This window comes from Schistocerca americana, chromosome 6 (assembly GCF_021461395.2).
Source record: "Schistocerca americana isolate TAMUIC-IGC-003095 chromosome 6, iqSchAmer2.1, whole genome shotgun sequence".
Lineage (NCBI taxonomy): Eukaryota > Metazoa > Arthropoda > Insecta > Orthoptera > Acrididae > Schistocerca > Schistocerca americana.
Window position 1 is genome coordinate 347,522,805 of NC_060124.1, and position 21,243 is coordinate 347,544,047.

The 21,243-nt window shown below is 39.5% G+C and overlaps 1 protein-coding gene across 1 annotated transcript in view; it reads right to left on the reverse strand.

The window, feature by feature from the left end:
- Positions 1-21,243, reverse strand: part of LOC124619729 — a 503,325-nt gene that overhangs the window by 198,810 nt on the left and 283,272 nt on the right. Inside the window, exons 25-31 of the mRNA XM_047146296.1 lie at positions 17,238-17,388; positions 12,647-12,730; positions 10,176-10,418; positions 7,773-7,882; positions 6,663-6,934; positions 2,318-5,478; positions 523-801 (exon numbers count right to left, since the gene is read on the reverse strand). Coding sequence (XP_047002252.1) covers positions 523-801; positions 2,318-5,478; positions 6,663-6,934; positions 7,773-7,882; positions 10,176-10,418; positions 12,647-12,730; positions 17,238-17,388 — 4,300 coding nt within the window. The remainder of the gene's footprint in view (positions 1-522; positions 802-2,317; positions 5,479-6,662; positions 6,935-7,772; positions 7,883-10,175; positions 10,419-12,646; positions 12,731-17,237; positions 17,389-21,243) is intronic.

Here is a 21,243-nt window from a genome sequence, read left to right on the forward strand (position 1 = left end):
TTGTGGCCCATGGTACTATCAATTCTGTACAACCCCCTGATGTAGAACAAAACGGTTTACACTCATTTACACATGCAGAGTGAACATAAAGTATTGTACACAGGAAGTGGCAAACTCTGAGGGAGCTAATAATTTTGACTACAGGAATCACTGCCATCTAGTAAGTACTTTCTCTCCATATGAATCACTGCCATCTAATAAGTACTTTCTCTCCATATGAATCTTATTTGTTCTTCACTACAAGCTTGAGTAAGGAACAGATATTCAAAACAGATTCCTAAATGCAATTTGTCTTACACATTAGGCTGCTTTAAATCAAACATTTTATTTAACAAAGTGATAAATCTTTACAAAATATGCTGCTCACTTCAATCACTTTCACTGGGCAGCATTTTAAAGCTACAAATATGATTCATCATAATGGAAATAAATTTTACATAACTCAAATTTTATAATTCTTTAGTTATGCATTCACAGTAAATACAGTCTGCTGCAGGACTGACTAAATTCATGTAAACATACCTGTTCACCAACATAAGTTTCTGGGCGATCGAGCACATCGGCTGTCTCCCTGTCAATAATGCCAGCTGCAGCAGCCTCACGAGGCCGTAGTACTTTCTTGCGCATCTTTTGCAAAACAACAGGCCTAGCTTCACGATCTGGAGAGCAAGAAAAAGAACGGGCACGCCCAATTGCTACTCGGTATTTGGGTTCTGTAGTGACACGGCCACGTGTTCGTTCTCCTTCCGAGGGTCGATCGTCATCTTCTTCGTCCAATGAAATGCTTGTTGAGCCCAGAATCTGCAATATTGCAAAGGAAAGTGTGGCAATTAGTATCAGTTTTTGGAAACTGCTAAACTGCAATTACTGTAAACATACAGCAGCAAGTAATGTGATACACAAATATTAGTACCTTTCAAAATTTTCTTGATCACTGGCCTCCCTAGTAGTTTTTCTCTGGTCACTGCTAACCTTACAGTCTTAACAACAATACCGTATACAACCATTACATAGTTAGATTTTGAGAACAGATACAAAATTAGTAACAGTAAGCATCATTTTCTTTGGAAGGGGGTGAGGGGAAGGAGTAGCAGTAACAGTTGAAGTAGAAGTAGAAGTAGTAGCAGCAGCAGCAGCAGCAGCAGCAGCAGCAGGAGTGTTAGGGCTGATGATGACTACACTGTCAATGCCTCTATACTAGTTAGTAATATTGCTATTGCTACTCACTGTAAAGATGACATGCCGAGTTGCAGAGAGGCACAACGAAAAGACTGCTACACATTTAGGTTTCGGTCAAAGCCTTCTTCAGGAAAAACACACACACACACACACACACACACACACACACACACACACATATATATATATATATAAAAACAAAGATGATGTGACTTACCAAATGAAAGTGCTGGCAGGTCAACAGACACACAAACTAACACAAACATACACACAAAATTCAAGCTTTCGCAACAAACTGTTGCCTCATCAGGAAAGAGGGAAGGAGAGGGAAAGACGATATATATATATATATATATATATATATATATATATATATATATATATATATATATTCACACAAGCAAGAAAACATCATGCACACATGACCACCATCTCCAGTAACTTGGACCAAGCCAGAGATGGCAGTCTTGTGCGACTGAGGTGTACTTGCTTGTGTGGGTTAATGTGTGTGCTTTTCCTTTTCTAAAGAGGGCTTTGGTCAAAAGACAACATGTAACAGTGTTTCTGTTGAGGCTGTCTGAAACTCAAGGTGTCATCTTTACGATGAGTAGCAGTCTATATTATTGTTATTCCAACCTGGAGTTTCCACCCATTACCTTCAGGAGGCAAAATAAGGACTACTGTCAGTAAAATAACACAATTTAGCTTTCAGAACTATCAGTTCCTTACTCGAGAAGGAAAGATGGATAGGTCACTCAAACCCCAAGATGACAGAGACCCAACTGTAGTAGCTACACGTCCTGGGATCTGAGTGACTCGACCTTCCTTTTTAACCTGCCCCACTCTTCTCCTGAGAAAGGAACTAATACTTCTGAAAGCTAAAACTGTGGCATAACTTTTATTTTTATATGTGGCTGTCAACAGTACTGAACATTTAAATGCCTAATAGTAAGTACTGCCCAGAAATTCTGTCTCATAATTAATTACTAAATGTTTTTTCTAATGAAGTCTTAATTTTGTTTCTAAAAAAAGGCATTAATTGCACTAGTGTATGTTTGAAATCTATGGTTTACAGTTGGTTAATATAAAAACAGCAATAAAATATTATTTATTATTCTTTTGTTGATGGACAGCATACCTTCAAACGGCCAGCATCGGTTGCGAGTTGTTCAGCCTGCTCTGGCGATAGCAAGCCACGCTGCACGGCCTCCTCGGCAGTCAGCTCAGCTCCTGTTGTAGGGTCTCTCACCACAATGGAAGTCGAAACAACTGCTGTCCTGGTCCTCACGACACCATCTGCTGGAATCACTTCAGCTGAAACAGTCAACTGCTCAGCAGTAGGAGCAACAGAGAGGGGTTCTCCCATCACTACCACTACACCAAATTTGGATGCCTCAGAAAGCGGAATTCGGCGTCCAGCCTTATCTCTATATTCACCTGTGTCCTTATCGATGAAGCCCTTTCTCAGAGCTTCATTGATATTGAGGGATTTTCCAGTGTACGGATCCTTAACTTTGACCATTCTCGGTTCAATCTTGCCCTCCTTTACTGCGGCAAGAAGGTTATCAGTCTTCCCAGTCTGTGTGAAAATCACTAGTGCTGACGATGGATCATACACAATACCAGGTGCGACCTGTAGAGGTTCTATATCATGAACATCTGCACACACCTCTTTAAATGTGTGGGGACGACCGGAACTTGTTACAGATTCTGACACTTCCACTTTGTCTGGGCGACCACTAACTTTAGTCACTTGAATTAGTCGCCGTGAGGACGCACTACTGCTGTCCAACTGAGTAGACACAACTGGGGTAGCTCCTGCCAAGATAACCAATCCATGATCAACAGCCTCCTTCATAGTGATCTTGTTCCCATCTGGTGACACATAATGGCCCGTTGCATCGAGCACGTGTTTTTCCAGAGCACGTGTTACAGTCAGATGGCGTTTGTTGTTGGGATCAATGACAGTGACTGATTCTGGATTTACTATTTGCAGTTTTATACACTCCTCAAAGGAAGCAAGCCTATCAGTACCCGGAATAATAAAAAGCCCTGTCACAGGATCAAACAGTCGCCGCTCTATTGCTTCCGACAGTAGCCATCCATCCCGCGGAAGCTCAAACACCTGTGTATGCTGCTCCAAGTGCAGTTCATCTGTAGGTTTCAATTCTAATGTTGCTGTATGTGTGCTAGGGACTGTGGCCTGGTCTCGTCTACTAACAGACAGATCACGGGGAACCTGTGATAGTCCCAAAACCATGTCTTGTCCCATTTCATCTTTTATAAGCTGCTGAGGCTGCTCTGTGCCATTCTTTACATGTGAAAGTGATGTATCACCATATCTGGCTGGCAATGAAGGAGGGAATTTCTCTAAAGATGACTGTAATGCTTCTTTCTGTAAAAACGTAGTTAAATCACTTTCTGTTGGAATATGTCTCGTTGGTGAAGGATGGATTTTAGCCTTCTTAGGAGAGACGGTAATCTTCTTATCAGGGTATGCTTGTTTAGGAGAGGTGCTATGGACATCTACCTCCATCGGAGAAGTTTTTACTTTCTGAGGAGAAGTTGATGAATCTTCACGAACCAACTCTCCTCTCCTTAAAGATTTATCTTCTTTTTCAATGACTGTCACTTTCGTTGAACTTTTATCAACTGTTACTTCCTCCACTGTTGTTTTCGTTGACACAGTTCTGGGAACACGATCTGTAAAAGGAGAGCTGCTATTTTCTTCGGGGACTGACTCTTGTTTACGAAGTGAATCCATTTTATCTGGTAATGTCCCATCTACACAAACTTCTACTTTTTCAGCTGCAATCAATCCTGCATCGACAGCCTCTTCTAGTGTCAGAATTCTACCTGATTCTGGGTCTCGAACTGTTCTATTTTTCTCATCATAAAGCCCACGAATGAGTGCTTCCTGTAATGTCATACGTGGAGATCGGCCATATGCCAAGCTCACTTCTGCTGTAGTGGCTGTCCCAGATGATGTTATAGTTACATATTTCTTTACAGTCTTTGTAACTGTTTGTGTTGTTACAGTGATTGTAAGCATGCTAAGCAACAATGCTGCACCTTCCGCATTGATTAGGCCACATTTCACAGCTTCATTAAATGCCACTGGATCTCCAGTTTTTGTGTCAAGTGGCAATCCCAATCTGGTGTCAATTTTACCCCTTGCAACAGACTCTAGCACATTCAGTTCTCTGTTACCATCAAAGATTCCAATAGGTCGATTAAGCATCTCGAGAACTTCAGCTCTGATTAATCCTCGTTTTGTTGCTTCAGGAACTGACACTGCTTCCCCAGTCTTGCTGTTAACAACAACAGAAACTTTACCGCGATTTATCTTCAAGAAATCTTTTGACACAGCTGTATTAAAACTAACAAAGTCTTTTCCATCAGGTTCCTTGAAACCATCAATGTCAAAAATGGATTTTACAGCAACAGAAGTAAGGAGACCGCGATCGGCTGCCTCTGCCATGGAATACACAGCACCCTCAGCAGTGTTAACAAAGCGAGCACCATCTGGTAATACAATGCCATCGCGAAGTGCTTGGGAAAGTGTCACCAGTTCTCCAGACCGTGTGTCTGTTACTGATCGTGCCCAATTGTCATCTAGTGTGCCACACTGCACAGCCTCCGTCAGTGTAAGACGCTTGCGATGAGCTGGTGACCAAATGCAGCCACGTTCATCCAGTAGGTCCAAATCGACAGCATCCTTAAGTGTAGCAGCACGCGAGACGAGTCGCCTGCGGCGTGCTTCACTTAATCGCAATACCTCACCTGATAGACCATGGTGATAGCGACCACTGGCATCAATAAGACCACGATCTAAGGCAGCAGATAATGTGAGGCGTACGTCTGCAGCAGCGTCCACCACCTCACGCACCTCACCATCCAGTACACCACGAGCGACTGCCTCGGCCAGAGTCAGCCACTCACCAGAGCACCGATCCAGCACACGGCCATCACTATCATCCACCAGTCCATTTGCTAGTGCATCTGACAGTGACAGTGGCAGCCCGGCAACAACCCCGCTCGCCCCTGTTCCCAAAGACCTTGTGTACCTTACCTCTGGTCCCGTTGATGGCACCCCTCTCTCAGCATCTGCTAGTTCTCGCTGGATAGCTTCCAGCAGTGACAGCTGACCAACACCACAAGGGCCGAGGAGACGGGTGGCCAAAGCAGGTTCCACCAAACCACATTTTACAGCTTCCTGTAGTGGAGTCCCTGCCACTTGGCCTGACCGGACATCCAGCACACGTAGCGCAATTGCTTCACCCACAGTCAGTACACGACCTGCCACAGTATAAGTGGCTAGTTATACATAGGGAACCACATAACTAAAAGTTGTAATCCATTAATTTATATTGACCAAGACTAGAGATCTTTACTGCAGATTAGTAACTGAAAGATAACTGGTTCAAAAGTTGCCTTCATTATTGTATTTGTTTCTCAGGAAGAAGGCAAATCACAAAAACCTTTCCTCAACTGAGCACCAAATACACACAAGAATCCAGTTTAAACACAAAATGTGAACTTGACAGGTATGAACTGAAATGCTACAGCATGTGCAAAATTATTTGATGTAATTATTGTAATACTGTCACACAGCCATGAAACAAACACTGCATTAAGTGATCCATAATTAAATACACTGAATATCGCTACTATTCAAATAATAATAATAATAATAATAATCATAATAATAATAATGAAGAAAAATGAAGGATGGAAAAGAGGAGAATTAAATATCTTGTTGACAATGAGTTCATTAGAGACAGAGCACATCATCTCAATGGGAGAGAACAGGGGAGGTATTTGAACCATCACCTTCCCAAATGTGAGGCCAGTACGCTAACTGCTATGCCAACTTGCTCAAGTCATCATGGGAGGTAATCAGGAAAGCGACAACAGCTAAATCTTGTTTGGAGCCACAGAAAAGTTATTTACTATCCAGTGACAGAACATATTGCTGAGCAAAAGAAAACACTGTTTACAGTGCACCTTGTATTCATAATAGTCTCTATATACTTCATATTTTACGAAACAATTTAGTGTTGTCCTCTTGACGTAAATAGTAATACATAAATCCAGCAAAACACAGAGGATTACCATCTTGAAGCCAATATCAAACTGAAGGTTCATTTAAATACCAGTGCTCGACTGGGTGGGACTTATTGTAGGTAGTATATTTTTTCCTGCCATCAACTTCATAACTGGTCCACCCATACAAGTTTGGGGATAACAAGATTTTTAAACTGGAATCAAAACCCCTAAACAGATTTACTAATGCTGCTCCATATTCACAATGTACTGAGATGAAACTCTGATAGAAAAGTTTCTACAGCAAACTGGGAATTAAAACTTAGATATTGTGTTTGCAGCGTGGTACTTACTCACATAGCAGTCAAGCCATTAACAAAACACATGCAATTTATTTATATGAAATACGAAAAACGAACTCAGAAAAGGAGTCTTACCTGTGGCAGGATCAGTAATTCCAAGGAGATCAGAAACATCTGTTCCCTCATCAGCCTGTCGAATCCTACGTAAAGATCGAATTTCTGAGAAATGCATGCTGCTTCCTCTGCTACTAGGAACTCCTACAGTCTGACTAGGACTACCATCGGTCCCTCCCACACCTGGACGACCTCCATCTACTTCTGTTGCCTGTCTCTTTGGAGCAGGTGATCCATCACGAGATCCTCGAGTGGTCACCGTAATTTTGCTGCCATCCCTCATCTCTTGGTACCTGAAATGATTTATTATGTTTTTCCTTAAAATGAAACAAGCAGTCTCTAAAGGTGTATGTCTACTTGCAACAAAAGAAAAAAAGTACCTGCTTCTGCATCATGATTTTAAATCAGGAGGGAGGGGGAGGGGGGGGGGGGGAGAGAGAGAGAGAAGTAACCTTTGTCAATGTAAAATTCTTATGAAAATAAATGATAAACCAACTGAGCCAATGATTACAATCATGAGCCCAACCTACATGGCTGAGAGACGTCCAGTTCAGAAGAAGATTTGGAAAGGGGGGATGGGTGGTGGTGGTTTACATAGAGGGGGAGGAAGGTGGGAGGGAGTAATGTTTTTCGACCAGCCACCGCCACCACTAAACAAGAAAACAAATGTCTTAGAATTAAAAGGGGAGCTCTACCAACACAGAAAAAAATTAAATAAACTGATTATTCATTTCAGTGTTACCTAAAATAGAGGAGAGATTTTGCACTAAGCCGATGGCTACCCTGTTGTTAGTAAGCAAATTTGAAATACTTAAAGTAATGTGCCACAAGCAACTGAGTTTTCCATTTGTGCAAGACTGCCACGTGTTTTAGTATAGTTCATAATCGAATTCAGGTTAAACTGAAATTTTTGTGCCACGTCACAGACCTTGATTTGGGTCTCTGTTGCATTTTTCACTGCATAAGCACAACTTCTGTGGGGGAAAAAATGATTTCTCCCACATCAACTGAAAATCATTTATGACGCTCAATAGACTGGTTTCAATAGTGTTTTTCTTTACTTACAATAATGGACAAGTACAATTATTAAAATCAACATATAGATGTCAATATTGACAACATATTTCTTACTTTGTAGTATACTGTCTGCTATTAAACTGAGATTCTTCCGTAGACTCATATATATTAAATTCTGTTCGGAATGTTTTGAGGTCCCTTGGTTCCATCTGTGACACCAGTACCTGAAAGATGAGGAAGTAATAAGCGTATGAGTTAGCAATCATAATTTACTTTACAGTAAGAATGCCTCGTTTCATTTTCTTGTTGAATAGACATAAAAAATGATTTGAAAGAAAAAGCCTGAAGGACAAATAAGGAACTATAGTCATAAGGTAAAGAGAAAAAGCAACCACTCTCTGTATAGCTAACTCATTCAGTGGGCAATAGGTATTTAAAAAGGAGAGAGATTGAAATCATGGTTACTAGAATACATGGTGTGGATCACGGGTATGTATGCTATAGCAGGCTGTGTTACTGACAGCGTAACCCACCAGCCACTACTCAGTAGCTCGTCATTGCCATTAATTTATTGTGATGTCATTCCATTTTTGAGCGAGTACAAGTAAGTGTGAGTTCTTATCAATGACAGTCAATTAAATGTAAAGTTGTGCTACCATTATTAGTGTATTGAGAGCTTCTGAGAAAATGTTCTGAATTATTTCCGGTTTAAAATAATGGATTCCATGTTACCACAAGGTATAGTAAGAACTTCAGAGAACAAAAAAGTTTGGAATTAAGTTTCATATATTTCCTAACAATAAAGAGGTGAAAATCAAAATGGATAAATGCTTTTAAACAAGATGGTTTGTTTTCAGTTGTTAATGCTTATGTGTACTCAATACATCTTGTTGATTCAGTTTATGAAAGGGAGCTGAAAAGTGAGCTGTTGAATCTTCCTCGGAAGTGCAAACTGATGGCTCATGTTTCAGCTGTTTCAGCTACAGAGTTGATTTAGGCGGTAGTAATGGGCTCAATAATGAGAAATTCGAGCACAGAAGTGAAGCTACCATAAAAAATGTACAACTAATGAAGAAACCACAAGCAGAAGAAAACATAATATTAAACAATGCAGTAAATGCTATAATTCGGGTTTGTGACAATAATTAAAAACTATGGAAAAAGTAATAAAAGAACTTAGGAAAAAGAATTCAGATTTACAGGTTCATCCCCCTTAGTGTAACGCTGAGTTACTAAAAAATAAAACTTTTCAAAAAGTGATTGACTGTTCTTTCTCTGTCGATGATAACTGACTACGAGAGGGTGGTGTACAAATTGGTCAGCTGAAGAAATTGCAAGGCTGTAACTTAACGTTATATTGTGTCAAGGACATAATAGCGTCTTCCTATTGCAAATACTATTAAAAGAAGACTCTGGCACTTAGTGTGAATGTGAACGTAAAAGTGAAAGGTAGGCAGGTGTTACTTCAGAAAAGGGCCTTTAGGCCGAATGCTAAAACATATAGCATTTTTGTTGTGCCTGTCTGTGACTCAGTGTCTCCTCTATACTTTCCACAATATTGTTGAAAAATTTAGCTAAAAGTTTAGTGATGCCAAATTATACAATCCTAATCAAGGAAAAAGGGGACCGAACGTTTATAAACGATGTTGTGAAAATACATGAAAAAACTTGCCAATAAATCTCTCAAAGAAGTTCTAGGAATATATACTGGTGTGTATGCCCTAATTAATAACTATTAGTGTTAATCTATTGAATTTCAAAATATAATACTTCAAAGGCTTAATTTTTTACCAAGTGTAGATTCACTTTCATGTTCACAGTTATAATAGCATGTTCAAAACCAGAAATTATGATTTTATGGTGACTAATTTTACCATAAAGTTCTAATATAGAGTCAGCCAGAAAACAAAATATTTCCACAAAATTTTCGACTTTCACATCCTCTACAAACTCGTGCAAATTTGAACTGCATGTTGTTGTCAGCAGGATGTCACAACTGCACTAACTGTGTCTTGTATGGCTCCATATGAAAACCCTTGCTTCAATAACTTCAAGTAAATTGCTTGCTTGCAAAGTACATTTCACATATGTTAAATAATTTTGTATCCAAAAGGTATTGAAAACCTACAATTTTCCATTTGCAGTTACAATAATCTTCTATGAATTTTTGGTGTTACTATTAAATTTCTTTATTATGAGGAAATAGCTGCCTGTTGAGCACACACTGGAATATAGTTTCAGTTAAAAATTTATTCATAATTTGCATACAGTGCTATTGTCTGTAATGTCCTACTGACAAGCAATAATGCCACTACAGGTTCATATTGAACTTCTACACAGAGGATTCCACACTTCGAGCTACTCTATGCCCAGAAACATTGCAAATGTGTTTCCACCTTTTGTATCTTGCAACAAATAAAAATCTGAAATCTCTTTTCCTTGGCCCTCCACATTACATGTCATGTTTATTCAAACTACAACATAGGATATAAACAAAATTACATGCACAGAAATTACCTGCACTGAAGGTTCGTTGGAGCACAAAGTTGCAATCTGTTTCAATCGATCGTACAGCAGAGACAGCAGTGCTCGGTAGCGGTGGTTGAGTGCATCCAGCTGCGCAGCAACAGCAGTTGCACCAGGAATGCGGTCAGCACGATTGTCTCCATTGGATCTGCCTCTCCCAATCACTGTGTCCATGCTTGGGTGAACCTCATCAACCAGCCACGACGCATAGTGCTGCAGGCGCAGGTCGTAGATCTGCGGGTGTGCGGGGCCGGCCGCATGTTAGTCAGGTTAGTTGGCCCCTCACCTCAGTCAGTCATGCCATCACCAACCCATGAATGAATATGGAGTGCCACCCAATGTATTTCCCCAATATGACATATATCAAAAAATGAACCAGTGATCCTCATGTGAAATCCAAAAATTCTCATTCTTTTCTCTTTATTTTCTTTGCATTGATTCTTAGACTGTTCTGCACTGTAATGTACATTATCAGCAGTTTTTTTTATATATATATATATATATATATATATATATATCAGGAATTTAAATGTAAAGCAACTCAAACGAACAGTTACTGAAAAGAATTTGTTGGATATATCCATCAAAATTACAAAACTACTCTTTATGAATGTCAATTTTGTCACATGAGGAGCGCATCTATATAATCTGTTAAATGTTTTTACATCAGGAATAATAAAACTGCATGAAAATGTGTAACTCATTTCTTAATGACAAAACAGTAGTTAAATGTTTGGCTAGTTGTTAACTATCAGCTTTCTAAGCTACGCATTTTGATGCAGTAGGTAGAACTTTGAAAAGAATTTTAAATTATTACACTTTCACATAATTTGAAGTTTGTATGTGTTATATACTCATAAAAACTGTGAAAAACAAGAAGACAGAGTGGGAAGATGGTGCAAATCCCAAACACATTCTAGGAACCATCACCAAACACAAGAAATATACCACAATATCCATAAATGATCAACAACACTATACAGTATTGAATATAATGAACAAGTTCATTAAAAATTTCATGAATGAGAACAGAAGTGTACGAAAATTTGAAAATACTAAGCCAAAACAATGAGTATACAAGCTAAAATTATGAAGTGAAGAAAATCTCAGGCATAAAAAAAAAAAAAAACAGGATTCAAATGAAGGAAGACTCTGGTATTAAATGTAAAATTCAAAGTTCATGGACCATAGTGTGTTATTTAATTTTTTAAACATTTCATTTCTGCAGTGCAAGAGGCCACCATTCACAAAATAATTATGTTTATTTAATCCCCCCCCCCACTCCGCCCTCCTGACAGCAAAATTATGTTGTTATCATGAATAGATTTTGTGTACACAGGAGGATGAATTATAACCTTATGACCTTCAGTTGTGTTTGTTCCTTCTTCGCAGCAAGCAAGCGGAGAAGAGTGCAGCATAGTGGAAACATCTGTCACCACTTATACTTCACTCTCCTATAGATATAATCAAAGGGCAAACACAATGAAAGGGGAAAAATGCAAATCACTTGTAAACAATCTGATCATGCCAACAGTATCAGTGTACTGCACGACACTAATGAGAATCTGTGGCGTTTCCAGAACAGTGTCAGCATTTTGATGTAACTGAATAATACATTGGTCTAAAAATGTGAAATACCATTTTTATAAATTGCAAAAAGACAGATCATCAATAACTAGATCGGCTTGCCACTACTTATCTTGGAGAAACCAAATTCCAGTACTGTCAGCAGACATATTTCATAGTTTTTTGTTTTTAATTTGCGTATGTTTTTATCAGCAGTACTGGAATTTCACCTCATGGGGGTGCATAAAGGCCAGCCATTCTGTGTCTTTGTAATTTTATAAATCATTTGGAAGATGATATCTGACTAATATGATCAAAAATAAATTAAAAAGTGGTGATTTAGAATACTGAACATTTAGACTCCACATGAACTGAACTGATGTACAAGAAAGAAAGGTTAACATGATGATAAATATTGTGCCTGATAGATTAGCATTATCTTCAAATACGCATTTAACATTATTTTAGCTCACCCACTATTACACCATATATCAATTAACTGACAGGCAAAGCAACAACATAGGTGTTGTGTTTCCCTAAGAGTAATCATAATAATGAGGTTATGTTTGAGAATATTAACAGAATGTTACTACTACCCACAAAAATGTTTTTGAAGTTAAGTTCTAAAGGCATGTAACAGAGTGTCAGTAGGTATATGGCATTAGATATCTGTATAGGTTATAGTATGTACAATTACTATTTACAAATAGTAAATCCACTCACACCACACACATTCAAAACATGAAGGTGGACTCAAAACCTTGTAGAATTATAACTACAGTCTCTAACAGCTGCCTGGTGTTTTGATGCCACATGTTGCATTTTCTACATCGCTAGTAATCTGAAAACCTAATATAAAACCTAGCCAATTACCTGTGTTGCGCCATAAAACTCACCTTCGCTTCCCGGATAAATCGCCCACCAACAACATTGACCTGCTCAATTGCTGGTGCTTTCTCCAATACATTGTTGTACAGCACCTGTGACAAATGGAAAAACAATTAATGAAATTAAAAAATTTAATTTCTGTAGATAATAGTACAAATTATTTCTTTATTTATCTCATAATTTTACTCGAAGTAGTGAAAGAGCTAATAGCAGCTTTGCAGTATGAGAAATACCTTTCGAAAAGTTTTGACTAGGAGAAAAAAAACTGCTTTATTTCCCGAAGCAAGTATCCCTTATAATTCTGATACAAATTGTTTCACCAAATGATATGAATATGTTCATGTCATAAATAAATGGAACTCTCAAGTGAGTGTTAACCGCTACATTTCTAAAATCACAATCCATTATTTTTTCAACAGTCAATCAAGCAATGAAAATAAAGATAAGGAACCTTAACGCAAATGTGTCCGGTATATGCCTCTCTGATCATAGCTGGGTAGTCTCCATTTTTAGACTGTTTTCTAGACTTATTCAAGAGGAAACAACCTGTTCTTGTTATGCTGCAGCTCTTTGGAACTAGATACCAAAATGTTTCATCTCAAGCAAAGCTTTACACATTCAAACTTTACTCAGTACCACTCTTACTAACTCAATTTAATACTTCATTAATATAGTAAGATTAATTAAATGGAATGAAATTTTTACTAACTAGATACCTGTCAGCAAGAGAAAAAAGGCATGTAAATAAGCTGACTTGTTAATTTTATGTGATATTAGAGGCAAAAAAATGCATAATCAAATAGTCACAATGTGTGGAACCATTACGCACAAAAACAATTCGACAGTTCTTTTTGTTATGCCTGGCTGCGACTCAATGTCTCCTCCATACAGAGAGTACCAATCTATGCTTTTCAGAATATTGTTATGAGTTTCAGTGAAAACAGGTGGGGCTGCTTATACACTCCTGGAAATTGAAATAAGAACACCGTGAATTCATTGTCCCAGGAAGGGGAAACTTTATTGACACATTCCTGGGGTCAGATACATCACATGATCACACTGACAGAACCACAGGCACATAGACACAGGCAACAGAGCATGCACAATGTCGGCACTAGTACAGTGTATATCCAACTTTCGCAGCAATGCAGGCTGCTATTCTCCCATGGAGATGATCATAGAGATGCTGGATGTAGTCCTGTGGAACGGCTTGCCATGCCATTTCCACCTGGCGCCTCAGTTGGACCAGCGTTCATGCTGGACGTGCAGACCGCGTGAGACGACGCTTCATCCAGTCCCAAACATGCTCAATGGGGGACAGATCCGGAGATCTTGCTGGCCAGGGTAGTTGACTTACACCTTCTAGAGCACGTTGGGTGGCACGGGATACATGCGGACGCGCATGGTCCTGTTGGAACAGCAAGTTCCCTTGCCGGTCTAGGAATGGTAGAATGATGGGTTCGATGACGGTTTGGATGTACCGTGCACTATTCAGTGTCCCCTCGACGATCACCAGTGGTGTACGGCCAGTGTAGGAGATCGCTCCCCACACCATGATGCCGGGTGTTGGCCCTGTGTGCCTCGGTCGTATGCAGTCCTGATTGTGGCGCTCACCTGCACGGCGCCAAACACGCATACGACCATCATTGGCACCAAGGCAGAAGCGACTCTCATCGCTGAAGACGACACGTCTCCATTCGTCCCTCCATTCACGCCTGTCGCGACACCACTGGAGGCGGGCTGCACGATGTTGGGGCGTGAGCGGAAGACGGCCTAACGGTGTGCGGGACCGTAGCCCAGCTTCATGGAGACGGTTGCGAATGGTCCTCGCCGATACCCCAGGAGCAACAGTGTCCCTAATTTGCTGGGAAGTGGCGGCGCGGTCCCCTACGGCACTGCGTAGGATCCTACGGTCTTGGCGTGCATCCGTGCGTCGCTGCGGTCCGGTCCCAGGTCGACGGGCACGTGCACCTTCCGCCGACCACTGGCGACAACATCGATGTACTGTGGAGACCTCACGCCCCACGTGTTGAGCAATTCGGCGGTACGTCCACCCGGCCTCCCGCATGCCCACTATACGCCCTCGCTCAAAGTCCGTCAACTGCACATACGGTTCACGTCCACGCTGTCGCGGCATGCTACCAGTGTTAAAGACTGCGATGGAGCTCCGTATGCCATGGCAAACTGGCTGACACTGACGGCGGCGGTGCACAAATGCTGCGCAGCTAGCGCCATTCGACGGCCAACACCGCGGTTCCTGGTGTGTCCGCTGTGCCGTGCGTGTGATCATTGCTTGTACAGCCCTCTCGCAGTGTCCTGAGCAAGTATGGTGGGTCTGACACACCGATGTCAATGTGTTCTTTTTTCCATTTCCAGGAGTGTAGAAAGTTCATGTTCATCTTTCAGTTCAGAAAGTGCACAGTGCTACAAACTAGAAGGATGACACATACTAACTTGGAAGCTGTAAAAAAAAAAAATTCCACTACAACCCCCCCCCCTCCCCCCTCCAACACACACACACACACACACACACACACACACACAAATATATTTACAGTATTTAATGATATCACATCTATGTGTGACTTACAAATGGCATCAGAAGCATCCACCCCAATCAATCAAACCATCATGCTAGCTGAAATGGCATCAGAATTTTATGTCAGCAACTGTCACATGTGTGTACATGTTGAGGGCGAGTTGTGGATATTGTCCATAGAATGTGGAAGCAAAAGGACTCACTGTAAAACCTTTGTTCCAAGTCACAGCACTTGAGCTGAAGAAAAGGATAATGGCTTGATTAGTGGAGTCTTAGTACTTTTTTTTCTGACCTATCACCAGATTCAGGCAGAGTGGCAGATGCCAAGTAGCTGAACATGCTGCTCATCAAATAAGACAATGTGTGGTGAATTGCTTCTCAATGTATGTTCTCTCTTGTCACTTTTTCCCTTCCAAACAACAAAGAAAAATGATAAACATGAATAAAGTCTTGGCATTCAATGCAAACACATTTGTTTGGATCCCAACTCTTCCATGAATACACCATCATCCACACCTCAGCCAATACTGAGCATAATTACTCCACCATCCTAGTTCAAAAGCAGATTTCCAAGGCCACCGTATCCAGTCCTCATACTGCTGATCCCTCCAAAAAACAACTTCAGAGCACATCACCTGTCACTCAGTATTATCTTGGTCTGAAATTTAGTAATCAGCTACTTCGACAAGGCTGTGACTTCCTTTTAAAATCATGCCCTGAAATGAGATTCATTCTTTCTGAGATTTTGCTCTCACACCAAGAGTAGCTTTTCAATCTTCGCAATATCTTTGTCAGATCCTACGCTGCTCCTGCACCCGTCTCCCTACATTATGGCTCCTACCCCTGTGACCGTCCCCACTACAAGACTTGCACTATGCATCCTCCTACTACCACCTATGCCAGCACCGTAACTGGCAAAACATACACTATCAAAAGGAGAGTCACCTATGAAATGACACGTCTTATACAAGCTGTTATGTAAACACTGTTCACCATTTTACATTGGCACGACTACCAACAGATTATCAGTTAGGATGAATGGGCTTAGGCAGAGGGTGTACTCTGCCAACACACAATATCCTGTTGTAGAGCATGTTCTACAACATGACAGTCATGTCCTCAGAGGCCACTTCACCACATGCGCCATCTGTATTCTTCCCCCAGACACCAGTTTCTCAGAACTCCGCAGGGCAGAACTAGCGCTACAATCTGTCCTTGGTTCCCACCACCCAACTGGCTTAATTTATGATAATTTCGTCTATCTCAACATTTCTTTACTTCTACATCTTTCATTTTCTTACCAGTGTATTTTTCGCTGTCCCCCTCCTACCTCTGTTACGTACAATGCACTTTGCTTTTCAATCCTATTAACTCATGCATGTTGTTTTAGCAGTAACCTCTGTATTGCATATTACCCTTTCTTCCACCTTGAAGCTCTCAGGTTTTCATATCTCATCCAGTCCCCAATAATTAGTCTTTCCTTCACATCCTGTCTAGTAAACCTCCCCTGACCCACGGCTTGGGGTGACTTTTCCAAAATCTACCCCTTTTCCTAGATCTCTCCAGTTCTGTTCTTTCAGACCTCTTCCTTGCTCTTCAATTCTTCTGCCAGAAAAAGAAGCCACTTGGTCTGAAAGCTTGCTTAATTATAACCTCCTTTTATATGTGTATTCCACTAAAGCTTGGTGAGTAGATATTTTTATCCATCTAGTTAAATTATATCGTCAAAAAATGATGGTTTTCATTGTTATAAACATGAACACATAAGGGAGATGGGAAAAGGGTAGGAGGAAGAATGGGCGATGTGTGAGAGAAAGTCTTCAACATTGGCAACGTATCATTGTGTATTGTTCTTTGTACAACTGTGTCTTTATATCTATGGATTTTAGACTGAGTACTTTCATTTGCAGTTTATGCCACTGCATTTGTGCCATGAGCTGAACACAATGTTAGACAGAGACAGAAATGTTCAGGGATAAAACAATGAACATCAGTTACAAAAGACACAGAAACATTTCTACAGAGAAACAGTTTCATAAATACACAAATGAAGTTCTTACTCGTGTTGGTTCCAACTGCTCCTTCGCACGGTCTTCAATTGGAGCAAGACCACTTAGTTTTCCATAGCTCTCATCCACCCACGCAACCTCTTTCTCATACGAGTTGCTGTATGTCTGCAGCAATCCATAAGCAGCTTCGCAGCTGCGCAATCTGAAAAACCAAGGCAAACACAGACAAGCATTAACATTATGCTGATAAAGTCCCTTGTCTAATGCTACAATACTCTTCATTCAGTAGAATACACTGATGTGATGGGAATGAACTCTTTAGACAGTTTACAAAAACTTACTCACATGAAATTATAAACTGACTGGAACTAACTTGTGTGTTGGTTTTTGTTAACTACAATTATTATTCACGTATGGGCCCAATAGGACCACAGAAGGTACAATCCATGAATGTTGCTTTTGATGGTTGGCCTTCCTTTGTGTCCAAATTTGTTTCATCCTTTTAAAACAAAGTCTCTGTTTCATCAGACTACAGTGCTCCAGTCCATTTTCTAATTTCCCTCTGCCAAATTTTCCGATTAAATATCTTTTACCTGAATGTTTTTGTATCCGTAACGTCTGCCTGAGTTATACCAGCTACTTTAAGATCCTCCTTAATTGCAGTGATCCATTTAAATGGCTCAGTTTTGGCCTTACTTCTGTTTTTGTAAAATTCTACTATTTGTTTTGTCAACCTAGTGGGTGCCATTCTTTTAATGTGCCCGTAAAATTTAAGTCTTTGTTTACTCATTTCACCATGTATGTCTGCATATTCTTCTATTTCCTTACTACTTCTCAGCCTACACGTTTCTCCATTAGTAATTTTCAGGCCTAATATTTTCCTAATAATTTTTCTTTCTTTCGAATTTCAGACATTCAGGTTTGATTACAGTGCTGTTTTGTTGCTTAAGTATTCTGAATTTACAAAGTGATTTTTTACTATAAATATTTTGTGTTAATCTGAAAGCAGTTGCAATTTTTTGACAGCGGACTTAATTTGCAGCTTTTTCCAGACTATTTTCTTGTATGATGTCCACCAAGTATTTAAACTGAGAAACTCTTTATTTTTCCATATTTCGTGTTCAAAAAATTGGTGCTTGTTTGTTGCATGTCATATAGTCCGTTTTTTCAAATGATATTTGTAGTCCTACTTTTTCTGCAACATCTTAAAGAACTTCAATTTGTTTTTGAGCTGTCGTAATATCCCTAGTTAAAGTTGCCAGATCATCTGCAGCCATGAGGCAACCTACTCTACTATCACTGATTGATCTATATTTTGACTCAACTTTTGATTTTACCATTCTGTAATTATCTTTTCCAAAACAAAGTGAAACAGTAATGGGGAAAGTCCACCTCCCTGTGTAACACCACTCTTTATATCAAATGGTTCAGAAATTTCTCTCATGAATTTAACTTTAATGTTAGTGTCAGTTAACATTCCTTAATCAGTGTTAGAGTTTTACTATCCAGTCCTTGTTCCTTTAAAATTTGGAAAACAGATTCACGATCAACTGAATGGTAAACCTTTTTAAAAAATCCACACAGCTACATATAATATTGTTACAAGAAATCCTTTGTTGCCTAAGGATTAGTTTTAAATTAGGAATTTGTTCCAGACAGGATCTGTTTGGTCTGCAGCCTACTTGGTATTTGCCAATTTTAGGTTCCAATTGTTCTTGGGCTTGATCAAGTACACAGCTAGAGAATTTTGTATATTACTAAGAGAAGAGAGATTCCTCGGTAATTATCAATACCAGCTGTATTCCCTTTTTTATGCAACACATGAATTAGGGCAGTTTCAAGTCATCAGGTATTTTCTCAGTTTGGAAGATATGTCCTATTAGTTAAATGGTCTCTTCTATAGTGTTAGGAACAGCTGATTTTTAGTAGTCCTGCAATTATACTATCTTCTCAGGATGCTATATTGTTTTTCAGTCTCTTAATTTGTTTAGTGATTTCAATTACATCAGATTCTGTAGAGTTAGAGCTAGTATTAGCAGCTTGCTGTGATCGGAATTTATTTGCTGGTTCTAAACAGTTTAATCTATCTATATATGGATCCCACTCCAACTACTGCAGGATCTGGGTGCTGACGAGTCCTCTCCATTTGGCTCGGTCCTCCCACCACTTTTCTTCCTCCACTTGTAGCCAGGTCACACCTCTTCTTTCCACAGATATTCTCACTCCCATTTTCCACCGTGTTCTTGGGCGCCCTCTAGGTCTTTTGACATCCATCTTTAGTTCTTCCATAATTTTGGGGAGTCTCTGCCCATGCATCCTCTTAACATGCCCATATCATCTTAATCTCTTTTTTTCAATTTCTTCTCTCATATTTTCTTGTTTAACGTCCTTTCTAATCTCTACATACTTTACTCTGTCCATTCTTGCTTTCCCTTAACTGCTCTGAAAAATTTCGTTTCCCCTGCTTGCAGTCTGCTCCAGTCCCTGGACAGTTTAACAGTTTTTCAAAATAATTAGACAGTATTTCGCAATTTTCATGGTTGTTGAGAGCCCAACTGACATTTTCATTTTTGAAGCAAAGACTTTGAGGTCGGTGACTGGTTAGTCCTGATTTGAATGTTTTATAAAAGTTTCTTGTACTGTTCTTTTGGAAGTCTCTTTCGATTTCTAAAAGTTGGGCATTTTTGTAGTTTCTTTTAGCCTGTCAGATTAATTTGATGTTTCTTTTCATACAGTTAAAAAGATCGTGTACGTATTTTCAGTTTTGTTACTATTTCAATTTTTGAATGCCTCATGTCTACATTGAACTACTTTTTTTACAATCCATGTGACACCAAGGGTGCTTTTATTCTTTTTGAAGCAGAATTAAATTCTGTGCTGTTTTCATGAACTTTTCTTCTAGGCTTTGCCAACTGTTGGATTGTTTTTTGTCAAGTTCACTTCTTAGAGTTGGAGTTTTAGCAGTGTCAAATTTTGGGATAACATTTTTTTTTGTTTTGAAGAGTTTTAGTTTTTGAAGCTGAAGTTTTACTTTTATTTGTGTTAAATAATGGTATCCTAACTTGCACACTTAAAATTTCTTTGTAGTTAGGGTATGAAACTGCTACACGATCAATTTGAAATTCTTCAATAAATGTACTGGATACTCATCAAGTTTTTTGTCTAGAAGGGGTCTTTTTAAAATGTGTTGACATGATTTTAAGGTTAAAATTTTTGCACATTTTAACAAGTCTTTGGCCATTCTGGTTTGTCCGTTTATGTGCAGGAAATCCACTCACCATTTTCTTATATTTTTTCTCTTTACCTAATTGAGCATAAAAATCACCCATTAATATTTTAACATGGTTTGAGAGAATTTTCGAGATGATGCTTTCTAATGTTTCCCAAGCTTCATTAACTTCTTCAGGTTTTTTATAGTTGTCCTCATTGACTCACAGATGGGTATTAATTAAAATGTATGCTTTATTTGAGCACTTAAGAAAAAATGTTATTAATCTATTATTAATGGGTTTATCTCTGTTATTGAATTTAAAATCAACTCCCAAATGTAGTGTTTTGTTAAGTATTCTTTTATCAGTTTTACTTGAAAAAAAGATGATAACTGCTGATATCTATGATGTTATTGTCTGTCACTCTTGTTTCTTGAAATGCCATAATTTGAATCTCCTGTTCTTTTAATGCAGCTCCCATTTTTTTTTTGTTAAATTATTTCTGATAAAAGATTTTGGTGATCAGCTATATTGCTACTAATCATTATTCAGAAAAGTAATTTACACACACAAGCACACACCCCTGCTCACACTCACGCCCACGCACACACACCAGTAAAGCTGCATTGGACTGGATGAATAAATGCAGTTTGGCAAGTAGCCTGTGGTGACATGTTGTGTCGGGTAGGGTGGGTGAGGGGGAAAAAGAGTGGGAGGGAAAGCTGAAGAAGGGTAGCTGATGGCTGGGAGAGAGGCCGCAAGTGTGTGAGCTAGGCAAGTTGGAGGGAGAAGAGGCAGCAGGTGCAGAGGATAACTGCCATTTCTCCTACATCAAAATATTACTTCCA